This window comes from Paramormyrops kingsleyae, chromosome 15, assembly GCF_048594095.1.
Source record: "Paramormyrops kingsleyae isolate MSU_618 chromosome 15, PKINGS_0.4, whole genome shotgun sequence".
NCBI lineage: Eukaryota > Metazoa > Chordata > Actinopteri > Osteoglossiformes > Mormyridae > Paramormyrops > Paramormyrops kingsleyae.
Genome location: NC_132811.1, coordinates 17036359 through 17059569, shown reverse-complemented (window position 1 = coordinate 17059569; position 23211 = coordinate 17036359). Strand labels below are relative to the sequence as shown.

Genomic DNA, 23211 nt, shown 5'->3' with positions numbered 1-23211 from the left:
CGGAGCACTTCACAAAAATATAATGTTGCTGACACGACAGCATCAACATGTTGCGACACAGTCATTGTGCCTCTTCAGAATTCTTCCGGAGATTAAAAATGACTTTTTATAAGAAACATAATCCCGCCGTTTGTACTGTACAATGCAAAACATTTATTAGCAACGTGACGCAATGAAAATTCCAGCCGGTAATGCATGTTCTCATTCAGGCCTGGTTTCCAGAGTTGGCTTCAGAGTCTCCATAATACTCCCCCAGAGTCCACTACCGGCCAGAGAGAAGGTGGCTGATCCTATTCACTGATGACTAGAGGCTTTGTAGAGACCTGACAGCACCAGAATGATCCAGGAGCCACACTGACTGCTTACCGCATTGCTAGCCGTGTTGCCTCCAACACTGAGGTTCTTGAGGAGTTGTGGAGAACCCCCATACTGGCCGGCGATCTGCTTTCGGACCTCAGCAGCAACAGTCCTGGAAGACAGCAGAAGACAGAGAAATGTAACGGAGACTAGTGCACCATGGGAAGACATTTTTAAAGTATGTCATCAGTCTGTCCATCCATGATCTATAGCTACACAGGGTGCACTCATACACACAAAGACACACAGAGACACACTCATACACACAGAGACACACTCATACACACAGAGACACACTCATACACACAGAGACACACTCATACACACAGAGACACACAGAGACACACTCATACACACAGAGACACACTCATACACACAGAGACACACTCAGAGACACACTCATACACACACAGACACACTCATACACACACAGACACACTCATACACACACAGACACACTATCACCATACGAGAGACATGAATCCACCTAAACTGCATATTTTTGGGATATTCACGGGAAACCCACACAAACGCACAGCAAACGTACAAAATCATGTACACACACACACACACACACACACACAGTCAGGGTTAGAGTTCGAACCACCAACCCTGGACTTGTGAGGCCACGGTGTCTTATTGGAATCGACCAGACTAAAAGCATTTACTGCAAACATCAAACAGAAATTCCATGATGTAACCTTAATTATGTAGCCCAGCTATTCAGAGCTAAACAATGCTGAGTAACAGCGGCAAAATAATCACTGCAGCTTCACAAAAAAAAAGGAGAACTGAACTTAATAACAGGCTAAATGGGAAACACCATTCACTGTTCCCTTATTGTATCTGTTCTCAAGGAGTCCTTGGTTAGAGAGCCAATAATTGCCTTAGCAACCATTGCACATTGAGGCCCATTGTGTTAGCCTTCGCTGCTCGATGTTTGGACACACACACACAACCAAGGTCCAGACATGCATTAAGGCCTTTCAACTTATCGCTGACTGTGGCACATTGGAACTAAAACAGCAAATGTCAAGCAAGCCAACAAAAAGCTAATGAGAGGAATGACCATCCAGAACAAGAATCTAACACATAAAAGAATCTATCCCTCGATGCCGCCCATACGTCATGCTGAACCTTAAGGTTGACAGGTGGCCAGTCCATCACAGGGCATGTGGAGAACCATGCCAGCACTCATCTGGGACAACACAGAGACACAGATTCACCTAAACCGCATGTCTCCAAGGAAACCCAAACAAGACTCCATGCCGAGAGCCGAGGGTGGGAAATCGAACCCACACCCCCCTGAGGCATTATCAGCACAGTAGTAACAAATGTTATGGAAACTCGATGCAAAAACAATGAGAATCTTCAGTCTTTCGCTGACATAAAAACAGGAAGCTTAGGTCAAACGCTGAGGCGTCCTCTGCTCTCATCATCTTACCCCCCCACACCGGAAGGAGGAAGGTCCTTTTTCCCACAGAAAAATACTTCATTGGTGAGTAAACTAGACCCCCGGGGGCCCAAACGTTAGCATCTCTCAAAGCCCCCCTCTGTCCTGCACTATGGCAGAACGGCAGTGTTCACTGCCAACAAGCATAGCACACTACAAATGGCCCACGTCTTCTTGCCCTCGTCCTCAGCCTCGAGCCTCATTCTTCCTCCTCACATCCGCCTTTTCCCTACGCTCCAGCAGTCTTGTGTCTCAGAAATGGGGCTGCTGTGTGCAGGAACACGTGAGAACATCAGGCGACCATTGTGTTTCATTTTAGAGCATTGGCCTAAAGGCTTCAGAAGCGGAGTGATCCTATCCAGGATAAGATTCCATATGCTTTATGTGATTGCTGATATCATTCACCGACCTCTAGTTTAAAGTGCCGAAGAGAAATGCCTTCAGAAACAAAATATTTGCCCGTAAAGCAGTGATTCTCAAGCCAGTCTTAGGAGAGCCCAAAGACAGTCCACATTTTTGCTCCCTCGCAGCTCCCGGCCAATCAGGACCACCGAATCCCTGGTGCAGGTGTGCTGGGAGCTGAAAAAGAGCAAGAATGTGGACTGTCTGGGGGTCCCCAAGGACTGGGTGGAGAAACACTGCTTTATGGGAACATCTTTTGTTTCTGAAGGCGTTCCTCTTCGGCCTTTAAAGTAGTGATATTAACAATTCCCAGGGATAAACGAATCTGGAAGACAACAAAAGATTCTCGCACCTCGACTGTTTGTTACATGGGGCGTGTTCCGAGACCACAGGGAAGGACAGATCACGTCACAAGCCTGGCAAAGAAGTCTTAAGCCGCCATGTCGATTGCGAGCGATTCATAGTTCACAATTCAGCGTTAACCTTTTTTTTGGCTCCAAACCGGCTACCTGGGCAAATAAATGAATGTGCAATTCTGGAGAGTTCCCTTTAAATACCTGTCATACGAAAGTACCTCACTGAAGAGTAAACCTGGTTAAGTATTTAAAAGGCTAAAATTGGGTCAGAAATCACATGACATAGGCAACACCACTTATGGAAACGACCTCCCCATGATGGAAGAGTCCGGAGACCGTTAGAGCCACACAAACATTCACACCCTGGGCCGTACAACATCCTGTCCGGTGGCGGGCTTATTTTAAACGCCCCCCCCCCCCGGCAGCGTGTAATAAGGGGGTGTTAATTTATGAGGCGCTTAAAAGGCTCCATCCCGCTGTAATGATACAGCGGCAACTGATGTGAATAACACACCAAAACAGATCACAGACAGTCGAAGGTGCTGTTTTGACATTTTGGGTCTGAAAGTGTATCACACCCAGCCCCCCAAACTAGACCAATCCAATTATGCTCCAGTATTGTAGGGTCCCTGTCTCTCAGAGGCCCTTGCAATCATATTAACTTCCTCCGCTGTACAGCGCCTCTGCAGACGGTATGGAAATGAGTAAAAAAAAAATAAGCATCCAAACTGGAAGGAGTGTAGTGTTTCTGACAAACTACTGCAAACAGGCCGACCAGCTGAATCCAAAGCTTTTTCCCATTATCCTCATAGCGTCCACATGGTCGCCCGCAGACAGATGAGTCAAAGGCGTCTGCGATGGTCACCAATGGAACCCTGAGCACAGCCTGAAGAAGATGTTCCCTCTCCGCCTGAAAGGGCGTGTGACAGATCCCTGAATGACCCCAGCAAACATGGCCCATTTAAGAGTTTCAATAGCGTGACGCATTTAATTTCTACAAGCAGTCTGGGTATAACCTTACTTTAAATAAGTGTTTATTATTTAAAGGTTATTCTAAGCAGTTAATCACTCTCCAGCTGTGTAATTATAATATCACGTATATAGCATAGAATGCAGCCCAAAGGTAAGACGGTCACTTAAACGCATTTAAAAATCACTAGATTTTAAGCATTATTACTACCAACATTAGTGAATGCAAAATTTTCACAGTTTGTCCCACAGATGCCAGTGATACTTCACATCACTCATTCTTGAGAAAATACTGGTTGTCGGTGATTTGAGACAAAAATGTATTTTCTGTGTCACCACATTACAACTAGAAAAAGAACAGGGTAGATGTATTCACTAAAGACAAAGCGAAGACTATTTTTAAACAGAACACAAAAGATCTGAATATACTTCAGCATTTAAGTCCCCCATACAGACATTTGAAACAAATTAAATGTGCTTCTAACCCAGAATGATGCAATATATATATAGCACATGTGGCTTTCATCCAAAACCATGCTTAAATCAGTCCAAGACATTAGGCTTCAATCCAAGATGTTTTAAAAATAATATACAAAACATGTGCTTGTTGAACTAAAAAGTTCAAAGACCAAAGAAACCGATCATTTGTCATATGACTTTTTTCTGACCAAATGCCTTTATATTTAAAAGGAATATCAGCATAAGCTTCGGCGCCTCTGGCTTGTCATAGCGGAGATAATCAGTAACCCTCCGAGTTTCGGTGAGCATGGAGGTCTGACCCCCCCATCGTTATTATAGGGGGGAAACGCAAGAGGAAAGTTTAACTACATTTTCATAAAACGAGCAAAATGCATCTCCAACAACAACTAAATGCAATATGTGAAGTAAACGAAGTAACGCTGAACGCACGAGTTCCCGAAAAATGGACATAAACGGTCGTGTTGCAGACGCCAGAAAACACGTTTCTGGGGGAAAAAAAATACGAAAATCCCACCGTGCCACGCTGAATAAACATCCCATAAATATCCGTATTCTTGCATGAATCTCGCTACTTTACCATGGCACTGGAAGACAGGCGCAAATTGCCGCTTTAAAGTAAATAAAACGCAGCAGCGGGACAGCAACGTGTCGGGACAGAGCTCACGGGTTATCAGCGCTTCACAGCCCGCTGGCAAAGCGGATTGCCCCAGCAACGCAACTTCACCAAGCCTGTTATGTAGAGCAGATAAAGTAACACTGGCAAGCCATTTTGTATGCTCTGAGAAAAAAAAACGAATAAAACACAACCGGTGTTTGCCTTAACTGTTTCACTTAATGACCAAGTCAGCACCCAGCGAATGACATTTATTTTAATTCCTCTGCAGTTATTACTGCTCCGGCAGGTTAGTGTCGGCACTTCTACTACCCACCGGGATCCTTTGTTCACCCTCAGTGCTGATGTGAGGAACCCCCTCTATTACCGCAGTCCCTTCATTTTCGCCTTTCCAGCAGAGGTGAGAGTTTGGGGTGACACGTTGGCCACCCTGATTCTGGGGATATGACATGTGGATCGGGGACGGGGGGGGCGACTGTGTCAGTATGGCACCCACTGACCGAGCTACGCGTCCTGACCCCCTCCCCATTAGAGACTTATCAAACGACACTTCATTACACCGCGCATTCACGCCGTAGAAAACCTGCTTATATCATCGTCTGGGCAAACATTGTTTCCGCGACTCGCTACATTAAAAGGCGACGGATACATTGATGCGATCGAGAAAAATATTGATATGTGTTCGGGACACTGGGCGGGTCACCGGGGCATCTTTTCAGCTAGGCCTTATTTGGGAATGTATAAGGTGTAAATGGGCAGCTCCGAAGCATTTCTATCGAACAGCCGTAGTAAATCGGAGGTTAAGGAACGCACGGCAGCGCAATCCCTGGCATTAGAAAGCCCCAAAGCCGCCTTACCTGCTGATTTTCTGGGCGAAGGCGCGGCGCTCAGCCATAGCCGTAGCCGCTTATTGCTTGAATTCCCTGGTTCTCCAGACCTCTGCTACTGCCGAAGGAAAAAAAGAGACTGGGATCGCTACCGTAAACTCCAAACAAAACGCGCACGGTAAAAAAAAAAAACCGTCTCACGCATTCTATTGCGTAAAATTAAAGACGAATGAGAAGTGAATCGAGCAACAAATTCAAATATTTACAAAACTTAAGGATGTTCTTGGTTTCCAGCGATTTATCGGAAAGTGCAGGAGGATTCTGTCGTAAAGTCATAAGTGTGAAAAAGTGTTTTTTGAAAAGCAAGTTTTTTTCGCCGGCTAAAGTGAAACTCTTGTCTTCTGGGGATGGATAATGCAGTGATTTTTTTGGCCCTGGTGCAACATGACTCATATCCTGAGCAGTTAGGAAACAATTGTGCTGGATAATAAGCTGTGAAGTGCGTGCCGCCGACAGCCTTTATTCAGCAGTATAGTTTCCTGAGGGCTCCGTTTATTGCGCTTTCCTGTCCATGATTTTCTTTTCTTGAGACCGATCGTTTACTTTCATATAAAATTAATAATTTTCATTATTCTGCCAACACCCATGTTCATACGACACTGAGTTGTTGTTTTGCCGTATTTTAATAATAAATGATGGCTGAAATTATAATACGATTCACACTTTCATTCAATGTAAAAATATATAATATACTGTATATAGACCTAATGTAACCTCGATTTTTACAATTCCCCAATCATTTTAAACTGTGAGATTCATAATCCAGTCATAACTAAACTGAAACAACATGTTAAAAGGTTCCATCCATCTTTCAATTCCTTATCTTGTATAGGGTCACAGTTGGGCATGAAGCCAATTGCAGGCGGCATAGGGCAAAAGGCTTATGATTCATGCTGAGTATAGACAAATATATTATATACCGGTCAACTAGCACCGGTTATTATTATTGTTGTTAATATCATTATATAATAATAATAATAATGATGATGATGATGATGATGATAATAATAGTAATGAAAAGAAGGAGCATTATCACCATTAAATATCACCGTAAGAGTGCAATAGCATGCATGTAAATATTGAAAATTTGGTTTCATTTGTAGTTCCGAAGATACATACTGTATATCTAAGCAAAGACTGGCAGCACAGTGGCTCATTTGCACACCCTCGCTGTTTTTTGTGCAGTTTGCATATGATGTTACACGGATTTCCTCGGGGTACCTTGTTCCCCCCCCCAGTCTGTACAGGTTAATTGCTCCAAGCGTATACTTGTCCTGTGATGGACTGGTGTGTTGCTGATGGAGATGGATAGAGGGTTAAAGATCTATCCCTTGTTCCCACAGCTTACAATTTTTGTTTGTCACCTGCCCTAGAAATTGACTAAATTTTAATATTTTACCGCATGTTAATTTCGTTGTACCTACTTTTTGCAATGACAATAAAAGCATTATATTCAGCACATAAAAAACAACCATTCTTTAATAATAACAATAATGACGTACCATTTCTGGACACTGGAAATTTTTGAAACTAATACATCCTCACAGAAGCAGAAGCGCGCAGCCGTTGCGCGATGTTGACAATATCACAGATCACGCTTCCGTGCGTCATGACGCGTCATGACGCAAACAGCGTCACCCATCGCCGCGCTTCCCCTAAATTGTAAACATTTCCACGGCGACTGGTTAGCAGACCGGCTATCCGTGGTCGAACAGGTAACGCGGTGTTGGCCACCGGTCTTTCCCCCTTGTTTTTATTGGTAAAGTTTTGTTCGTACATCAGTTGAGGTTAACGGTAATGAGCCAGAGCTGCTACCTCTACCAGAAATGGGTGTGATAAAAGTAGCCCGTTAGCATGCTATGCTAATTCGCTACATAAAGCGAAGTCACACGCGACATAACCAGGCGACTGTGCGCCAAAAAAATAATAAATATTTAAACTCATCACACAGTGTAACATTTACAAGCACTGACATTAACCTGAGTATGTTAATACCAGATTGGCACCCTCGACCACCCCAGCGAACCTGAAACTTGGGGTCCAGAACCTGCAGCAAAGGGGGTGAATTAATATTTTGAACTTTTAATGTCAGCGCAAGGCGTCATATTTTATTTAATCACCATTGCCGTTATTTAACATACCCTGTTTATTATCACCGGTTAGTTCACAGAGTGGTTGCAGTCACCCAGAGCTGGAATGGGTTCCGTTCCTTGGCGCTCACGATGGAAAACAAAGATAAAGACGAGGTAGATAAACTGAAGACGAGATTGATGTCGGCCTGGAACAATGTGAAATACAGTAAGTGCAGGCGAAGGCCATGTGGCGACGCCGTGGAGCCGCTGAGGCATGAAACAAGCGCTCACATCTCAGTCTTTCATCTCGTTGGTGTGGCGTAGATGCGGAGATAGCGTATGAGATTTAGGATGAAGGGCTCCGAGCGTTAGGGCTCATGTGACGGATGCCTTGCCATCATCTGCTGTAATAAGACTTGATAACCATCGAAATGTTGATTTGTCCTTGCTACTCTGACAATGCCTGTCATACCAATTCATCTCCACGGATTTAACCAAAGTTATTTTTATGGGGAAAAAATCCCCATGTCACAGGTATGGGGTTCTTGAAAAGGTGTTTAACCTGTGTTTTGCTTGACAATATAGGCTGGGTGCTGAAATCAAAGACGTATTTTAGCCGAAATTCTCCAGTCTTCCTCCTGGGAAAATGCTATCATTTTAAGGCTGAAGGTAAAGTCACACATTTGTTTTGTGTAAATGATCATTATTATTTTTTTTGTCAGTGGCTAAACTCTGGTGTGCAGGCATTTAAATATCCACCCTTCATGTCCCTGTACTGTTGAGGTCCCGCTGTGATGTGTTGGTTGGTGTGCTTTGTTCTTCCTGATGATCCTGCAGACATTGACGACCCTTTGGAGAGCTCCAGCACTGCACCTTCAGATTATGAACTGGTGGCCGGGAACGTGGAAGCATTTCGGCAGGATTTTGCGTCCCGCGTGTGGCTGACCTATCGGGAGGAGTTCCCCGCCCTCCGAGGCTCCGGACTCACCTCGGACTGCGGCTGGGGCTGCACTTTGAGGGCGGGCCAAATGATGCTGGCTCAGGCCCTCCTCCTCCACTTCCTGGGCCGAGGTCAGTTCCCTTCAGCATCAATCAAACCCCTAGCAGGGTTTCTCCGTCCTCTCTGTCCTCTTTTCTTTTTCAAGGTTTTCTTGTTTGTTTCATGGTTTGTTTTTCTGATAACTGCCTTTGTCATTTTATTTCTGCTTGGACTCTTAATTTTGTTTGTTTTGTTTTTTTGACCAAGCTTGATCTTCCTCTGTACCTTCTTCTGCTTCCCTTTTCAGATATCTGAATATCTGTAATGAAATTGAAATATAAAAGCAATATATATCTTATCATTCTGATCATGACAAAAACCAGACAAATGTAAATGCCTGGCAGCTGTCCCATAAATTTGAAACTAAAAGAATCTCACTTCTGTAAAATGTCAGGTGATTTCCTACAAAAATAATTGTTCTAAATGAAAAGAACCAGCGCCAAATGACTGTTTTTGTCAGTTAGAGAACTACATGAATTTTTGCGAACTAAGTTCTGTATGTTTTTTGTGGCTGTTTTGGGAAATATGTTAAGGTCATCAGCAATTCACTTGGTTCCCAAAAGTAGGTTTTCTGTGGGTTAAGCAGTTTATGGTCATCTGATGACCTATAGATTGTAAAATAAAAGCAAATGGATAGAGAAAGACTAGATCTATAATGTATTTTTATGCAGTCATTTGGAAAACAATATTTAAGTACTAACTTGCTCTTATATTGAGTCTGAAATGTGCCATTAAAGATATTTCTGTCTATAAAGTCACTAATTGCCACTTAAATATATTTATTGATCAATTATACTTTCTGACATTCGGCAAGGTCGTAATCGTAATGCCCTCATGCTGTGCCTCTACCATTTTTACAACACGGGACACACCCATCTCCTGACCAAAGGGGCCCAATAGACATGCAATGGTAAAGTGCAATAAAGCTGAAATACTGTCACTGGGCTCTTTAACGCTACACATTTCCAGTGTCTTCAGTCTTACAGCATCTGGATTGTGAAATAAGATGATATATTTTTCCGTGGAAGAGAGTAATATATAATTAAAGTTTTGTTTGTTTTTTTAGGGACCGAAAAGAATGAGTGAGATGTTTTTTTTTTTTTTTTTTTAAAGAATTCTGATCTGTTTGTCTAGCAATGACTGATCAACAACAAAAACTAGAAAGTTGCTTACAGGAGGTGTTTGTTGTGTATCTTATTCTGTTTAATTATTAATATGGTGTTAAGCAAATGACTAGTCATAAAAGAAGCACAATGTAATTAAGGTAGTGAATGTAAATAAAGTTTGATTTATTGATCATAAGTCAATTGAAGGCATTTTATTTCTGGGTTACCATGTTAATGATGTTGTTATTTCCAGTGAGTTCACTACTGCAGGCAAGCAATACATGTCCACAGGTGGGATATTTAGAAATATAATCAATTATCTTTCTTAGATTGGACGTGGACCTATGCCTTGAGCCTCCCGACTTTGGACACAGAATCATGGACCAGCAATGCTGCTAAGAAGTTGGTGGCGTCTCTGGAGTCGTCCCTTCAGGGGGAAAGGCACGCTGTTGCAGGTGCCACATCCATGACCCAGACTGGACTGGCAGCAGAGGCCAGTGTCACTCTGCCAGAGGCGTACCACCGCAAGGTGGTGTCCTGGTTTGGGGACCTCCCCTCTGCTCAGCTGGGCATGCACAAGTTGGTGGAGTGTGGCCGGTCGTCGGGAAAACAGGCCGGGGATTGGTACGGGCCAGCTGTGGTGGCCCACATCCTGAGGTAAGGATACGCAGTGGTCTGAGGTTAAATGTGTAGAGTATGGCAGAGAGAATGCAATGACTAGTGGCATTCCCATTGACCTGGGTTTTACACATTTTTCAAAATGTAAACACTCAAATAACGTAAAAATAAGCTCTTATGGTCGCTTGAGGTGACTTTTAGGCAAGTGGGAAAAAAACTGCAAAATAGCGGTGGAAAACGGAATTTGCGATTTAGTTGAAACGTAGGACTTGATATAGAGTGTTTAATTCGTTCTTCTAAAGCTACTAACTCATGGTGAGCTCTCTCCTTGTTGAAGTACAAGACATGGATTTTAATTTCATGGGATGATAAATGGCAAGTATTAGTTGCATGGCCTACATTAATGGAAATACACCCTATTCTCAATTTTACTTTGTCAACCTCTAGAAAATTCGCTTAGAGTTTTGCACAGAACTTTAATGTCTCTGCGTGACTTTCTCTTTGACATTGAATTCAAAGCTCCTTGCCAGTTTTCAAAATATAATTGCTTACAACATAACATCTACTCAGCCGTGCTGTTTTCATCAGTGGACGCCCATTAGCTATGTGACTGGGTGTGACTGTTGTTTTTAGATTTCTGGAAGGTCCTGAGCGGAAACAGATATAGGCGAGGATTTGAATGTAGGCCTTTCTCTCTCCTAGAAAAGCTGTTGAGGAGGCAGCAGACCCTGAACTGCGAGGCATAACGGTTTATGTTGCTCAGGACTGCACAGGTATGAAAAATGAGGCTTCCTTAGCCAGAAGCCTGTGCTCAGAAGCTGCCCAACCCCTCGTCTGAAGCACGCGTTGCGGTTTGGCTCAGCCAGAGCGCTCTGGGGTGCTGCCCTTGCATTTTGATTAAAGTCATTTTTCTTAATACCAGGCCAGAGTTGTCTTCCCCTCTTATGACTGTCCGCCAGGGAATAGTGGGGGGGTAAGCAGAAGTCATGGCACCAAGATGTCAGAAAAACCATGCAGTCAACCAGCTGTTAAACATGAAAGATCTAAAACAGGCCAATAGGCTGCAGGTCGGGATGAAGACGTACATGTGAAGATGGTCACTGCACTGCAAGGGCACTGCAGACCTGCCCTCGTCATGGTCCCCATTAGTGAAGGAGGCCAGGGAGGCTCCCGCTTGCAGAGCAGCTGTTTTGCAGAGAATAATGTACTTTTTAGCACGTGAATGCCATCACTGCACATCCAACAGGATGTCAGAGAGATTATCGTACCGTCCTTTGACAGTATTTGCTCAGTATGTTCAGAGGAGCCAGTACGGTACAGCCTTCGTGGCATGAACGGGCAGTAAATTAAGCCTAGTTCATGCTCCACTTGTCCGTATGCTGTTACGGTCCGCTTACAGTGGAGTGTGTTGACTTTCATGTACATAATACGTTTGTCCATGTAATATAGATGGTTGTGATATTCCAGTAGCCCATCAGATTCCATCTACAGAAACATCTAGTATTCCTTGCACATGTGCAGTTGTTGTGAACAGATAAAGAAGTCTGCAATACTCGAAATCTGGGCTGCCTGTGCAGACACTCCTGATGATGAAATTTACGTCATGTGTACTGGGCGACAGTAACAATGTGGGCAAGCGGAGTGTGAACTGGGCTTGGGCATGAAAAGTTGGTGGGGCTCCCAAGCACTGATGACAGTGCCTCAGTTGATCACAGCTCTGGACATTGTGCATTGCATGTGGTGAATGATGTTGCCCCTCACTGGCAGTTTACAGTGGCAACGTCATCGACAGCCACAGAGGGCTGCCTCCGAGACCAGGGACTACTGCACACATGGACTGCCGAGCCGTCATGATTCTCATCCCCATCAGGCTTGGGGGGGAGAAAATTAACACCGAGTACCTGGACTTTGTTAAGGTAAATGCTAACATAACCAATACCAAGTACTATGACTGTGTTATCCTAGCAACACAGCCTTGCAACACAGTTAACATAACTGATACCAAGTACTCGGACTGTATCATGGAAAACACCCCTATAACATATCTAACAAAACTGATATCAAATACTCCGTGTCATTCTAAATGCCCCCTGTAGTATAGCAGAAAATAACAGTACTCCGACTGCGTCAGGCTAAATGCTCCTGTACTACAGCTAAAATAAACAATACCAAGTACTCAGACTGTGTCATGTTAAATGCACCTGTCATAACCAGTACCAAGTACTTTGGTGTCACGGTAAGCTGTCCTGTCGTCTTCCCGTTCCTCTTTCCAGGGGATTTTAAGCCTGGAGTTCTGCCTGGGCATCATCGGTGGCAAACCCAAGCAGGCCTACCACTTTGTGGGATTTCAAGGTCAGTGTGGACCCGCTGGGGTCTTAATTTGAGTACATTTCTCCTTTAGCAGAAGCTCCTGCGTGGACTCCGCCCTCCTTGCATCGCCTGACCCGCCGGCGCTGGCCCATTCATCACGCCTGAGGCTCCCACATCGAGCTCGCGGTCCATTTCCATAAGTCGCATGCATAAGTTAGGGCGGTGTGCCGTGGCCCACTCCCCATCACCCTCACAGGCCGGGGGGAACCTTCAGTTGTACACCTTGGCAGTCAATATTTACACATTAACATTTTACCGACTGGAGATGCAGTGCCGCGTATTGTCTAAATGACAAGCCATACGTTTTCCCTGCCGGCTGACATCTATCATATGCAGATTTTCCATCATAATTGCGTGTTTGTAAAAGTAATTTCCTCTCACAAAAATTAAATGACAGCTTCTGCATCGGATAAAAAATGTACAAATCCCACAATATGTACCCGCATGTTGAATTTAATTCGTCTGTGGAGGCGAAAAAAATCACTTAGGTGCACATTTGGCTGTAAAATGTCTGACGGAGGCTGGAGTCTGTGAGCTGTTTTGCATAGAAATTGGAGGATACACATTCTAATAACAGGATGTTTTTTGAATAACTTGTCTTTTGTTTTGTCCTTGTAGATGACAGCTTGATTTACATGGATCCTCATTACTGTCAGTCTTTTGTGGATGTCAGCACAAGCGATTTCCCCCTAGAGGTAATGTGAAATTACAAAGAGCTGACTGTGTTTTCAGTAATGTGAATTTAATACTTTCTGTTAGTAGTTAAAGATATGAAACCAAATGAGCCTAGGCCAATTACGGTGGACTGCAGATGTGCTTCATCCCCATCACATGCTGTCAATAGTGTAGTAATGGGCAATACCCTGTTCATACGCTTTATTTTTCTTAATGATGATGTTTCATGCTATTTTGAATATTCATGTAGATGCTTAAAGATTTAGGCTATCCTTGACATAGGTAACTAACATGTCCTTATAAGTGATGGTAATATTATTTTGAATGTGCCTGCAAAATGAATTTAAGCTCTTAAACCAGAACATCCTTTATTGTTGGTTTTGAGTTTAAAGTGGATTTAAGTGGTTTAACTCTTTGTGGAGAGTGTGTAGTTTGTTTACAGAGGTGAGTGGATGTTGTGAGATCCAGATTGAGGGTTGAGTTCGGTGTCTCTGCATCGTAGTCTTACCACTGTCCGTCACCAAAGAAGATGCCTTTCAACAAGATGGACCCAAGCTGCACGATTGGTTTTTACTCCAGAAATGTCCGGGATTACGAGCAGATCAGCGAGGAGCTGTCAAAGGTTTGTGAGAAGAAAGACTTTTTTTTTTAATCGTGGAACGGAGGGCGAGAGTGCTTCTGTAGGGTGCATTTTAGGGATTTGGCCAGGTGGTGGCGGTATTTGTCTTTGAATCTAAAGGATTTACATTTACTCATGTTCGTGCAGCTGATGGTGAGAGCTGTAAAGATGCAAATTAAAATGTAATTTCTGTTTGGAAAATAATTCATAAAATGTGCTTTATGAAAAGCTGGTGTAAAAAAATGTTATGAATAATGTGGGAAGATATTGCACTCTGGAATAGAAATTAATTATTGAGATGAAAATAGGCTAAATGAGGTTTGGTACTGCCACTGCCTTAGGTTTATTTGGACTATTTTCCTAGATTTCCAGAGGTCATAGAGATATGGTAAATTGTCGAGGAATGCACGGTGCTTACAGATTCTTTCTTTTTCTGGTCTCTCATATTTCAGGTGCTGCGACTCTCAGCGAAAGAGAAATACCCAGCGTTCACCTTAATGAAGGGTCATGGGCAGGATTATGACCTCTCTCGCCCGCAGTCCCGCGAGTGGCCTTTCCTGGGGGAGTCGAGGAGAACCGGCGCTACGTCCGGAGACTTCGTGCTGCTGTGAGGCCCCCAGCGTCCGACGGCATGCCGATGGCGCGGCCGCGGAAACGGCGCTGCTCGCTCCCGCTTTGATCGCTTGTACTGTAATCCTGCGATCCTTGCGGCCCCCGCCAGCACTCCCATCACGAGCTCATTTCTAATCAAGCCATACTGGGAAAAGAAGGACAATTAGCGGGTAGATTACTGCTGTAGACTCTCTCGTTTGTTTTGCGACCGCACTGAAAGTGACTGACGTGTGCGTGGTAGGTGCGGATGGCAGCGTAGCTCAGTTTGACGGTACGAGGAACGTGGCATCTTGTGGGTGGAAGGATGAAGCCGGTCAATGAAAGAAAATAATTTAGCCGAAAAAAGAGAAAACATTTGCCTTGCTAAGTAGAGCTGTGCTGTGTTAGCTGCAGCCTGGGGAATTCACTGTGATCCTGTTATGTTACACAGAAACCTTGTTATGACAGAAAAAGATACTTGTCACATATTAAGTAGGCAGTGAATCACCTTTAAAGACCTTCTTACCAATGTGGTGTGATGTGGACACTGTGCAACACTGTTACAGCTTTTAGAAAACCAAATACTAAACAAGAAAGTGCTTCTTGGAAACTTTCAGCTTAATTGTGTAGTCGAGCGGTACTTGGTTTCGTTTAGAATCAATAAAATAATAAATGCACGATACAGCACTATGGGTATGATTGTAATTCCTCATCCGCAGCTAAGGAAATTCAGTGTTTAGGAGCTTTTTTGCAAGCACTCGATGAAGAATTACCGCCGTTTACAGAAAAAAATACGTTTTGAAACAGTTACGCAAGCTAAAGCTAATTTTTATCTAACATTTGATAATTAAGCAGTTACACTGTTGCTTGTAATGGAATTTGTAATGACAAATAGGCCTACTTTACAATTATCTAACGATCAAGTTTTTATTTTTTAAACAAAAAGCATTTGCTTTATTCTTATATAAGTGTGCTTCCCAGATATGCACAACTTTATATCTTGTCTTTTGAATATTCATTAATACAAATATGCTGGTGTATAATCAACCACAATAGCGTGTTTTATTTTTATTTTTAAACTTTATTGCATATGCAGAGTCGGTTACGCAAACTACTGAGACCGGTTGTGTTTGATATGTTTATATCTGCAAAGGCTTTTCCAGATTCACTAAAATGTATGAAATTGAAATGAATCGCACGCACTAACCGCTTCTACAGCCCATTACACCGACACAGAAAAATGTCACTCGACAACACAACGGCCGATTGTGTCCTGGCAAGGAGGAGAAAGGAAATTTCCCCATGCAGAATGCAGTGTTGTCATGTTTCATTTAGCGCTTGCCGCTCCGTTTGAGCAATGCATGCTTGTTTTCATGTTAAATACAAATTCTTGTATTAATAGGAGCATGGCCTCGGATTAGGAGATCGTTTGGGGAAAAAGTTACCCCTCTGACTGGGGGGACTGGGAGGAAGAATCGCGCGTCTGTCCATCGCCGTGGCCCTCGCAGTCAACGCCGCCCGATGATAATGGGATCGTTTTGTGTTTTGTCACTTTGTCTGTGGTCCGTAAATTCGTATGGGTCTGTTTTTAGGAAAACCGGCGAGGAGGGGCGGGGGTATTAAGAAGGCACGACAGGCTAGTCTGTTTTGTGGTGGTGGTGGGGGGGTGGGTCTGTCAGCCCCACATGAAAGGCCACTTGTGCTGGGGGCGAGGGGACTAAGGGGCTGCTGTGTTCGGGGTGTATTTACAGGGACGTATGAATATTTGATTAATGATTCATAGTCTCAGGGGAAATGTAATAACTGTCCTGTTGTACAAAGCCCATCCCGGCCCTGTTAACACAGCTGCCAATAGTTTCATTGACACTGCAGATTCCTGAAAATCTGATCTGTGCCACTGAGCAAATTCCTCAGTTAAAAGGGAATCTATGAGAGGCGTCATTATGCCCAAAGTCCGTAGCGCGCCCGTCCTCAATTTTTTTTCCATCGTGGTTATAATTGTCATAAATAGAACAGCAAGGCTGTGTTGAGGTTTTAAGCTTAAGATCGATGTTTGGATGGTAACTGGGAAAAATATATAACAAGCTTTACCTATGAGACGTGATACTTGTCGCGAGGGTAACTGCATTTAACTTACGTGGACTGATTTTGACATCACGCAATACTCAAAACCCACCAGATTCGTCTACTTGTGCTCAGGAGATAACAGACGAAACTATGGAACTTATGTGCAGTGTCCAAAAGTTATTTAACTTATTTTTTAACTTAAAATAATCCTTAATTTATGTTATCCTTAATTTATGTTATTAAGAATGATCCATGACGACAGTGACGGACAGCACCATCTCCGCGAGAAAGATATATACGCACAAAGGCGGAATGGAACGCTTCAGTATTTCTAAACGGCCAAAAAACGTCTCACGGTTTCGTGGCAAATCCCAATTTTTATTTATGCGTGTGTGCGGAAAGCGGCTGATTTACGTTAGACTGGGAGTCCCATATTTTCTACAAAGGGTACCCAGCTTTTAGTCAGCGCCTAAAAATATCTGCTCACGGTAGACAGGGCGTAAATAATGCCCAAACCTGTTCCCAAAGTCTCTTTTACGAAGTCTCACTCATCTTTTTGCACGTTTATTATTTCTAATCATTTATAAATTCCTTCATTTGCTTTTTCCGCTTGAATGAATTGCGCTTGATGACCACGTGTCCATCGATCCGGCGTGAGATCGCGTTAGGTCCGGATTGACGCCGCTTTGATCGAAGTGCCAGCGCAAGGCGTCATTTTACGGCTTCCTATTAGCTGCCCATGTTTGCGGCTGCACTTGCCGGTGAAAGTCGGTGAACCGGACAGCGGTGACACGTAACGCGGGGATGCCGTGACGCCGGACCTGAGAGCCCCGCTGGCAGTGACGCATCTGTCAGTCCCCGACGCGGGGTGCTGGGGGGCCGCATCTTTGTCCGCCGTCTTCCCCGCTACGCCTTTCTCATAGTCACACTCCCCGCAACCTCATTTTCCTTAGGGCGCCCATCCATTACTGCCGGCTTTGTGAGGAAGCCGCAATAAAACCCAGAGTAATTAAATGGGATTCGACAGTAATTGCCACAGTGAATCAACTTAATCAGTACCTGCACTAACGAGTCAACCCGATGTTACAATCTAACCTTTTTTAATACCGAGAAATTAAAATTGTAAAAAATTTACGTATGATAATTATTTAGTTTTTTAAAATACTTCATCCGTCGATATTAAACGGGGGATTTGGACGAGGGTTCAATGAGAAATGTGAAGAGGGAAACGGGGCAAAGAAAAGTCATCTGTGCGTATACCTATCCGTAGAGGGGAAAACTCGTATTACGACTTATTTGCGCGCAATGCAGTGCTGGCTAAGTACCTGGCTCACGTTACAAAAGCTATGATTTACCTTATGATTAAGTGTGCAGGCTGTCAGATCAAAACGGGGAAAAGTTATACAAATGGAACGAGTCAAATGGGATATATGCGTGGCAAAGGTCCGCGAGCAGAAATTAATTTATTCATTAATGACTTTTTCAACTCCACGCCACGTGTGCACCTGAAATATAGGTCTTTTTAACATATATACCTAAAAACCTAAAAAAAGAACATTTAAAATGATTCAGTGGCTTGTGTGAACACATTAATATTCAGCACTAAAAATATATTTTTAAGCAGGTTTCAGCTTCCTCTCCTTCTTGTATGAAATACATAATGCATTCACATCTAATCTATTATATCTGCAGTCTTCACTACAGTAGGGTTGTTCTTCTTTAAATGAAGTTTTAATAAAGCAAGACTGAATGTTCTGGGTCAATTACAAGAATTTCCATTCCGGGGTGCAAATACTTATACTTAATTAACCATAATACGTGCCAGTCACGCGGCGGTAAGCCATACGTAAATGTCCACCAGAGACAAGAAGGTTAAACTTATCTAACATCCTCTTTACGGACGCTGCCTATTTTTCTATATGACTGGCATATAAGGTCACCGCTCTGAGCACGAGAGGGGGGATCATCTCTCATCATTGTACAATATATTTTGCACATCAAAAATATGTTTGAAATGACTTTGCTCTGGGAACTGATACCGATTCGGTCTGACCCGGTTTGTGAGGACGCAACCTCGGCGTTCGCGGCGGCGATTTGCGATATTTATTTTATTACCCCATAGCGGGAGTGTGGTCTGTTTTGTTTAATTAAACGTCAGGATTTGTGATATTTATCAGTCTGTTCGGGTGTCGGGGGCCCTGACGGATTGGCTTAAGCCATTTCCATATTTTTATAAATCCTCCCCAAGCTGCGAAGAGAGAATGTGAAAGGGGTCAATATGGGATGAATGGCTGTGGTTGTTGGGAAGGGTGGGGGGTGATGTGATGTCCTCGAGCGATGGGCATGGTGCTGAAGGCCCTGTCCGGGCTGCCGCCCCCTCCCTCTGAGCTATGTACAGATGGGCCTCTGACAGCCCTGCAGATGTTCCCCTAATTGTTCATTAAGTGTTCTATTGATTCCCCGATCCGGAGTACATGTGTCTCTCAGCCGTGGGCCCGCGTGGAACGGCAGCGCCCACACATCCCCAGCAGGATGACGGAGCCGCCCGCGTCGGCGAATTGCGAGCTGCCAGTTTCAATAGAGCGGCCTGCTCTCTGAGGGCTTGGCCTGCTGCCGATGGGGGCCGGCGGGCTAGCGGCCTAGCCTTTATTTGCTAAACTTTTAGCATCAATCAATTAACGTGCCGGGCAGGAGGCGGCGTTGAAAACAAAAGCGGCTAATTCCTTGTTAGCCGCAACTGAGGCGGGCACCCAGGATGGCGCTCGCAAGAGCCGCCCACCCGCCCGCCGCCGATTACCGGGTTCGGCCATCTGCGGAGCGGCACTCCGCTGGAAAGAGTGGGCGAGATTTCCTCTGCGGCAAACCCGCACCACTGCCTGCTGGCAATTTTTTAAGAGACAAGATCATCTCCAATTGTGGATTACAGCAGTCAGACAGAGGCTTCCTCAGGCTGATCCGGGTTTAATCTACAGACAGGCAAGATAAAAACATGCGCGTCCAGAGCCCAGGCATAAATCACCCCTGAAACAAATAGACACAGATGAAACTGTAAAAGTTATTTAAATTCCCAGCCAGACAGATTTATTCATCTGCGCTTGCAAGCGCTCCATGTTTGGTGACGTCTTAGCACTGATCCCTTTGGCCGGATTCCTGCCCCCCCCCCCCCCAGGACAATGCGATAGGAATCTTAAACCCTGTAATAGGATCAACTTGATGCGAGACCAGTACAATTTTTAACTTTACTCTTTAATGTAAAATCTGCTTCACACATGTCAGGAACCTACTGGATTATTTTATTAGAATCGAACACGCCAAAGAATGCAAACTGATCGCGACCTATTAATGGAGAAGAAAAAGAAGCGATGGATGTTGATTTTGGGCATGTTGCAAGAACTCAAGTCCTTTTTTATTCATTGAAAGCTGCTCATAATTTTAGCCTTGATGCACAAACTTGCAGTCTCTTCTCAGTAGTGCTCACCCTCTCCTGAGAAAATGGCGTGAGACAACTGGGTGGAGTGACAGCAGTCCCCGTAAAATGCAATCGTTTACCCCGGCAACCTGCATACGCCTCTGAGGCTCCAGTCAATACAAGGCGGAGAGCAGACTCATCAGGTCATATTGAGCCCTGCACTCATTTCTACCTGAAGGGCACATTGCTGGGAGACGCGATCCTCCATGCTGGGTTAAATATGGCTTTGCGCCTCAATTTTACAGTACTGTGACGGGTTCTAACAGAACTTTCAGGAAGCCTTGAGGTAAAGGGCTTTTTCATGGGTTTAAGTCCAGGTCACATGGTCTTAATCACATGTTATTAGCAGGCTGTAGCTGGCCAGGCCACAGGAAAACATGCAGAACAAGGACCCAAGCTCGTGACCAGAGGGTTGCTGGTTCAAATCCCCTAGCGAACCACTGCCTACCTTGTTGGTTTCAACATCCTACCTCAGTAAAAAAAAAAAAAAGGCATCATTCCTTCAGTATGTTACCCTGTCTTGCTGCTTCCTGTATATCTTATATATGCTCATTTCTCATACATTTTTAATGAAAACTATTAATCTACTGTGATTTGCCTTTTGTATGAGAAGCTGGGTACTTGTTCAGATAAGGAGACATAAAGGTGCCATTTTTGCAGCATGGCATGGTCACATGACCAGACCCAGCCCACTCCCTCCATGCCCTGTGCTGAGGGTGAAGAACCCGGTCTCCAATCTCTGCTCTCCTCCAATGGGGCTGCTCTTGTATCCTGACTTGGTTTTTAAACCTCGCCCTAGTTATTCAGCAGTGGGGGCGGGGTGGGGGGGGGGGAGCTGTCTATTTGTGGTTCTGAGTAAGTGGGCCGATCGGACGAGATCCCAAAACCTGCAACTGCGACTGTTTACTAACATTTCAATTTCTATGGCTCATCTATTAGGCTCTGAATTAAAGAGCCAGAGTGTGGGGGGGGCGGGGAGGGGGGGGGGCAGGGATTATATTTAACCTTGATGATATTTCCAGCGACGCAGCTTAATGGCTCCTGATTGCCTGAGTGCAGGGAACATGTTGACATTTCCTTTGTGCTTCAAGCTCAGTGCTTTAGCCATTATGCTAATTCAACCATTATATGCCTTCTGGTATGTATGGGACAGACACAAGTGATGTTTCAGGTAAAGGGCTGTGAAATGGTCTGTAAACAGAGGGAATTGATTCCGGGGCCGAGGCAGGAGGCGCGGCAGGGCCCCCCATGCGCCGCTGAGAGCCCCCACATCGTCCCTTTCCGGCTCGTCAAATTGCCCACGACAGCATCAGCGCCGCTGTCAAAATGGCTCCCAAACGACGCTGCAATGCCGCCGCCCCCCATAAAAATGAGAAGGGGGCCGAATCAATAACTCCCCATTCTCGGCCCATGCGCACACACAAGCGCACACGCGTCCTAAGCAGCCAGAAGTGTAAACGCAGTCAGAGTGATTTAATTAACGGAATTCCTGCTCGGATGCGCGGTGATGGTGTAGCCCTTCACTTATTTCCCACAATCCCTTCTGCCTGCATTAAGAGTCAACGCTCGAAGACTGGTACTGAATTAACCTTGTAGCCACCGGGGACAATATCACCAAAAAACATACCTATGAACAACTTACTTGGTAGAATCATATTAGGAAAAAATTAAATATAGATTGATAATGTGTCTTTTACATTATTTATATTTTTATTTTAGATTTGATCATTTTAAATGTATTGGTGCAGATATTGCGTTCTATTTTTATTTATTCTGTTAATTGGCTTTGAGGTGTTGGGATACTGCCAATACTTACAGACTCTGGTCCAGCCCAAATTGAAAATGGCGCCTTATTCAACTGGACTGTCAGAGGCGCTACAGGCCCCTTAATTACGGAGATCTATGTGCGCTAACATAATAAATCTGTGGTATTAATCTAGAGAAATTCCTGCTTTTCCACAAGATAGAATTTTAATAAGAACCACGGGCTAATAAAAGACAGCGCCCTCCCCTGATCAATCAGTGCCCCCCCCCCCCCCCCACCCCCCACGTCAAGTATTGAGTGTGAGTCTTTCCTTGGAGATCTGTCTCGGGTTCGACCCCTCCCACGTGTCGGCGCCGTGTTGTAAAAGATCTGCCTGCTCCTCTAGTCGCTTGAGTCTTGGGAATTAACTTTGGTCCCAGAGACCATTCACCTGCAAGCCTTCATTTCCACTCCGCTGCCCCCAGAGGGACACAAGACGGATTTGCATGTCTCCCCCTTACTTTTTGATACCTCCTGCAAATTTATTATTGTGGCCGTAGAGCTCCAAACAGTAACATGGGGGACTCTTAAACTGAAATGCTAACTGCAGGCGGTCTTTTTAATGGGGGGGTGGTCACCGAAGGCTGCATGGTTTTGGTATTCGGCCGGCTGAACGTGCGGCATTTTGCAGCCCGGGTAACGCTAAAGTTTGGGGGATAATGTCACGGCAGCGTATTCTCCCAGCCTGATGTGTCACATGTGGGTTTCAGAGCACGTCTGCATAGATCATACATACTCCGTAATAGGTCATTGCCGTCAGTTTGATTTAGGTCCGGTCCGCACGTTTCAGGCTTTTTGTGATACCTTCCTGCAGGATTGTAGGCACTGGATTCATTCTGGGTGTCTTTTGTGGAAAATAAAACCCTTTTCTCAGGTACTCAGAGGGAAGAGGCATTTACGTGCTCCTCTGGAACCATGAACCGTGTATTTCCCCTGTAAACAACGCACCCGTGTCATCAACATAACTCTCTGGTGATCGTGTGGACTTCCGGAGCAGTCCGGCCATCTCGGGGGACAACCGGGTCCTGAGGTGCTGCCAGTTCAAGTCATTTTGTCCAGGGCTCAGGAAGTACGCACAGCAGGCCTATTCTCAGGCAGGCCATTGCCTGAATGCGGGTGTCAACCAATGGCATTTGAGGAAAAGGGCTTCCCTGAAGCAAACACTGGGTGTATTTAGGCCTGTTTAGTTCACGTAGCCGTCCAAGGAAATGGACCCCGAGACTAAATGGATACAGGCATGGGGGTGGTGTGTAGTTCAGCAGGT

The 23211-nt window shown here is 44.6% G+C and overlaps 2 protein-coding genes across 20 annotated transcripts in view; one reads left to right on the top strand and one right to left on the bottom strand.

Moving 5' to 3' along the window:
* The window catches only part of dock7 (dedicator of cytokinesis 7), a 47256-nt gene extending 40140 nt beyond the window's left edge, over positions 1-7116 (bottom strand). For 11 of the 17 annotated variants that reach the window (XR_011982726.1, XR_011982727.1, XR_011982728.1 and 8 more), the window contains exons 1-3: positions 7020-7105; positions 5488-5575; positions 367-469 (exon numbers count right to left, since the gene is read on the bottom strand). Coding sequence is in view for 9 of the 17 variants with exons in the window: in XM_072699821.1 (XP_072555922.1) it covers positions 367-469; positions 5488-5525 (141 nt within the window). In the remaining 8 variants the exon portion in view is untranslated. Of the gene's footprint in view, positions 1-366; positions 470-5487; positions 5576-7019 lie in introns of all 17 variants that reach the window. The other 6 variants (XR_011982722.1, XR_011982723.1, XR_011982724.1 and 3 more) reach the window with 2 other exon arrangements.
* atg4c (autophagy related 4C, cysteine peptidase) lies at positions 4890-15294 on the top strand. 3 transcript variants are annotated; one of them, XM_023794515.2, is made up of 12 exons: positions 7129-7232; positions 7516-7578; positions 7681-7815; positions 8175-8258; positions 8427-8660; positions 10064-10391; positions 11055-11125; positions 12120-12268; positions 12626-12704; positions 13341-13417; positions 13900-14019; positions 14469-15294. In XM_023794515.2, the coding sequence occupies exons 3-12, from the start codon at positions 7740-7742 to the stop codon at positions 14625-14627; spliced, it is 1377 nt and encodes a 458-aa protein (XP_023650283.2). In that variant the 5' UTR covers positions 7129-7232; positions 7516-7578; positions 7681-7739; the 3' UTR covers positions 14628-15294. The 3 variants fall into 3 exon arrangements, with proteins under 3 accessions (XP_023650285.2, XP_023650283.2, XP_023650284.2); XM_023794517.2 differs by lacking the exons at positions 7129-7232; positions 7516-7578 and adding an exon at positions 4890-5030; XM_023794516.2 differs by lacking the exon at positions 7516-7578 and having other exon boundaries at positions 7147-7232.
* Positions 15295-23211: the final 7917 nt, after the last annotated feature.

What these genes read in the sequence shown, in the direction of transcription:
- atg4c (XM_023794517.2), top strand. Translation starts at nt 7,740, where the DNA reads ATGGAAAACAAAGATAAAGACGAGGTAGATAAACTGAAGACGAGATTG. An exon ending in TGTTGCTCAGGACTGCACAG is followed by an intron (nt 11,126 to 12,119) that starts GTATGAAAAATG and finishes CCTCACTGGCAG; the next exon opens with TTTACAGTGGCAACGTCATC. An exon ending in CCACTTTGTGGGATTTCAAG is followed by an intron (nt 12,705 to 13,340) that starts GTCAGTGTGGAC and finishes TTGTCCTTGTAG; the next exon opens with ATGACAGCTTGATTTACATG.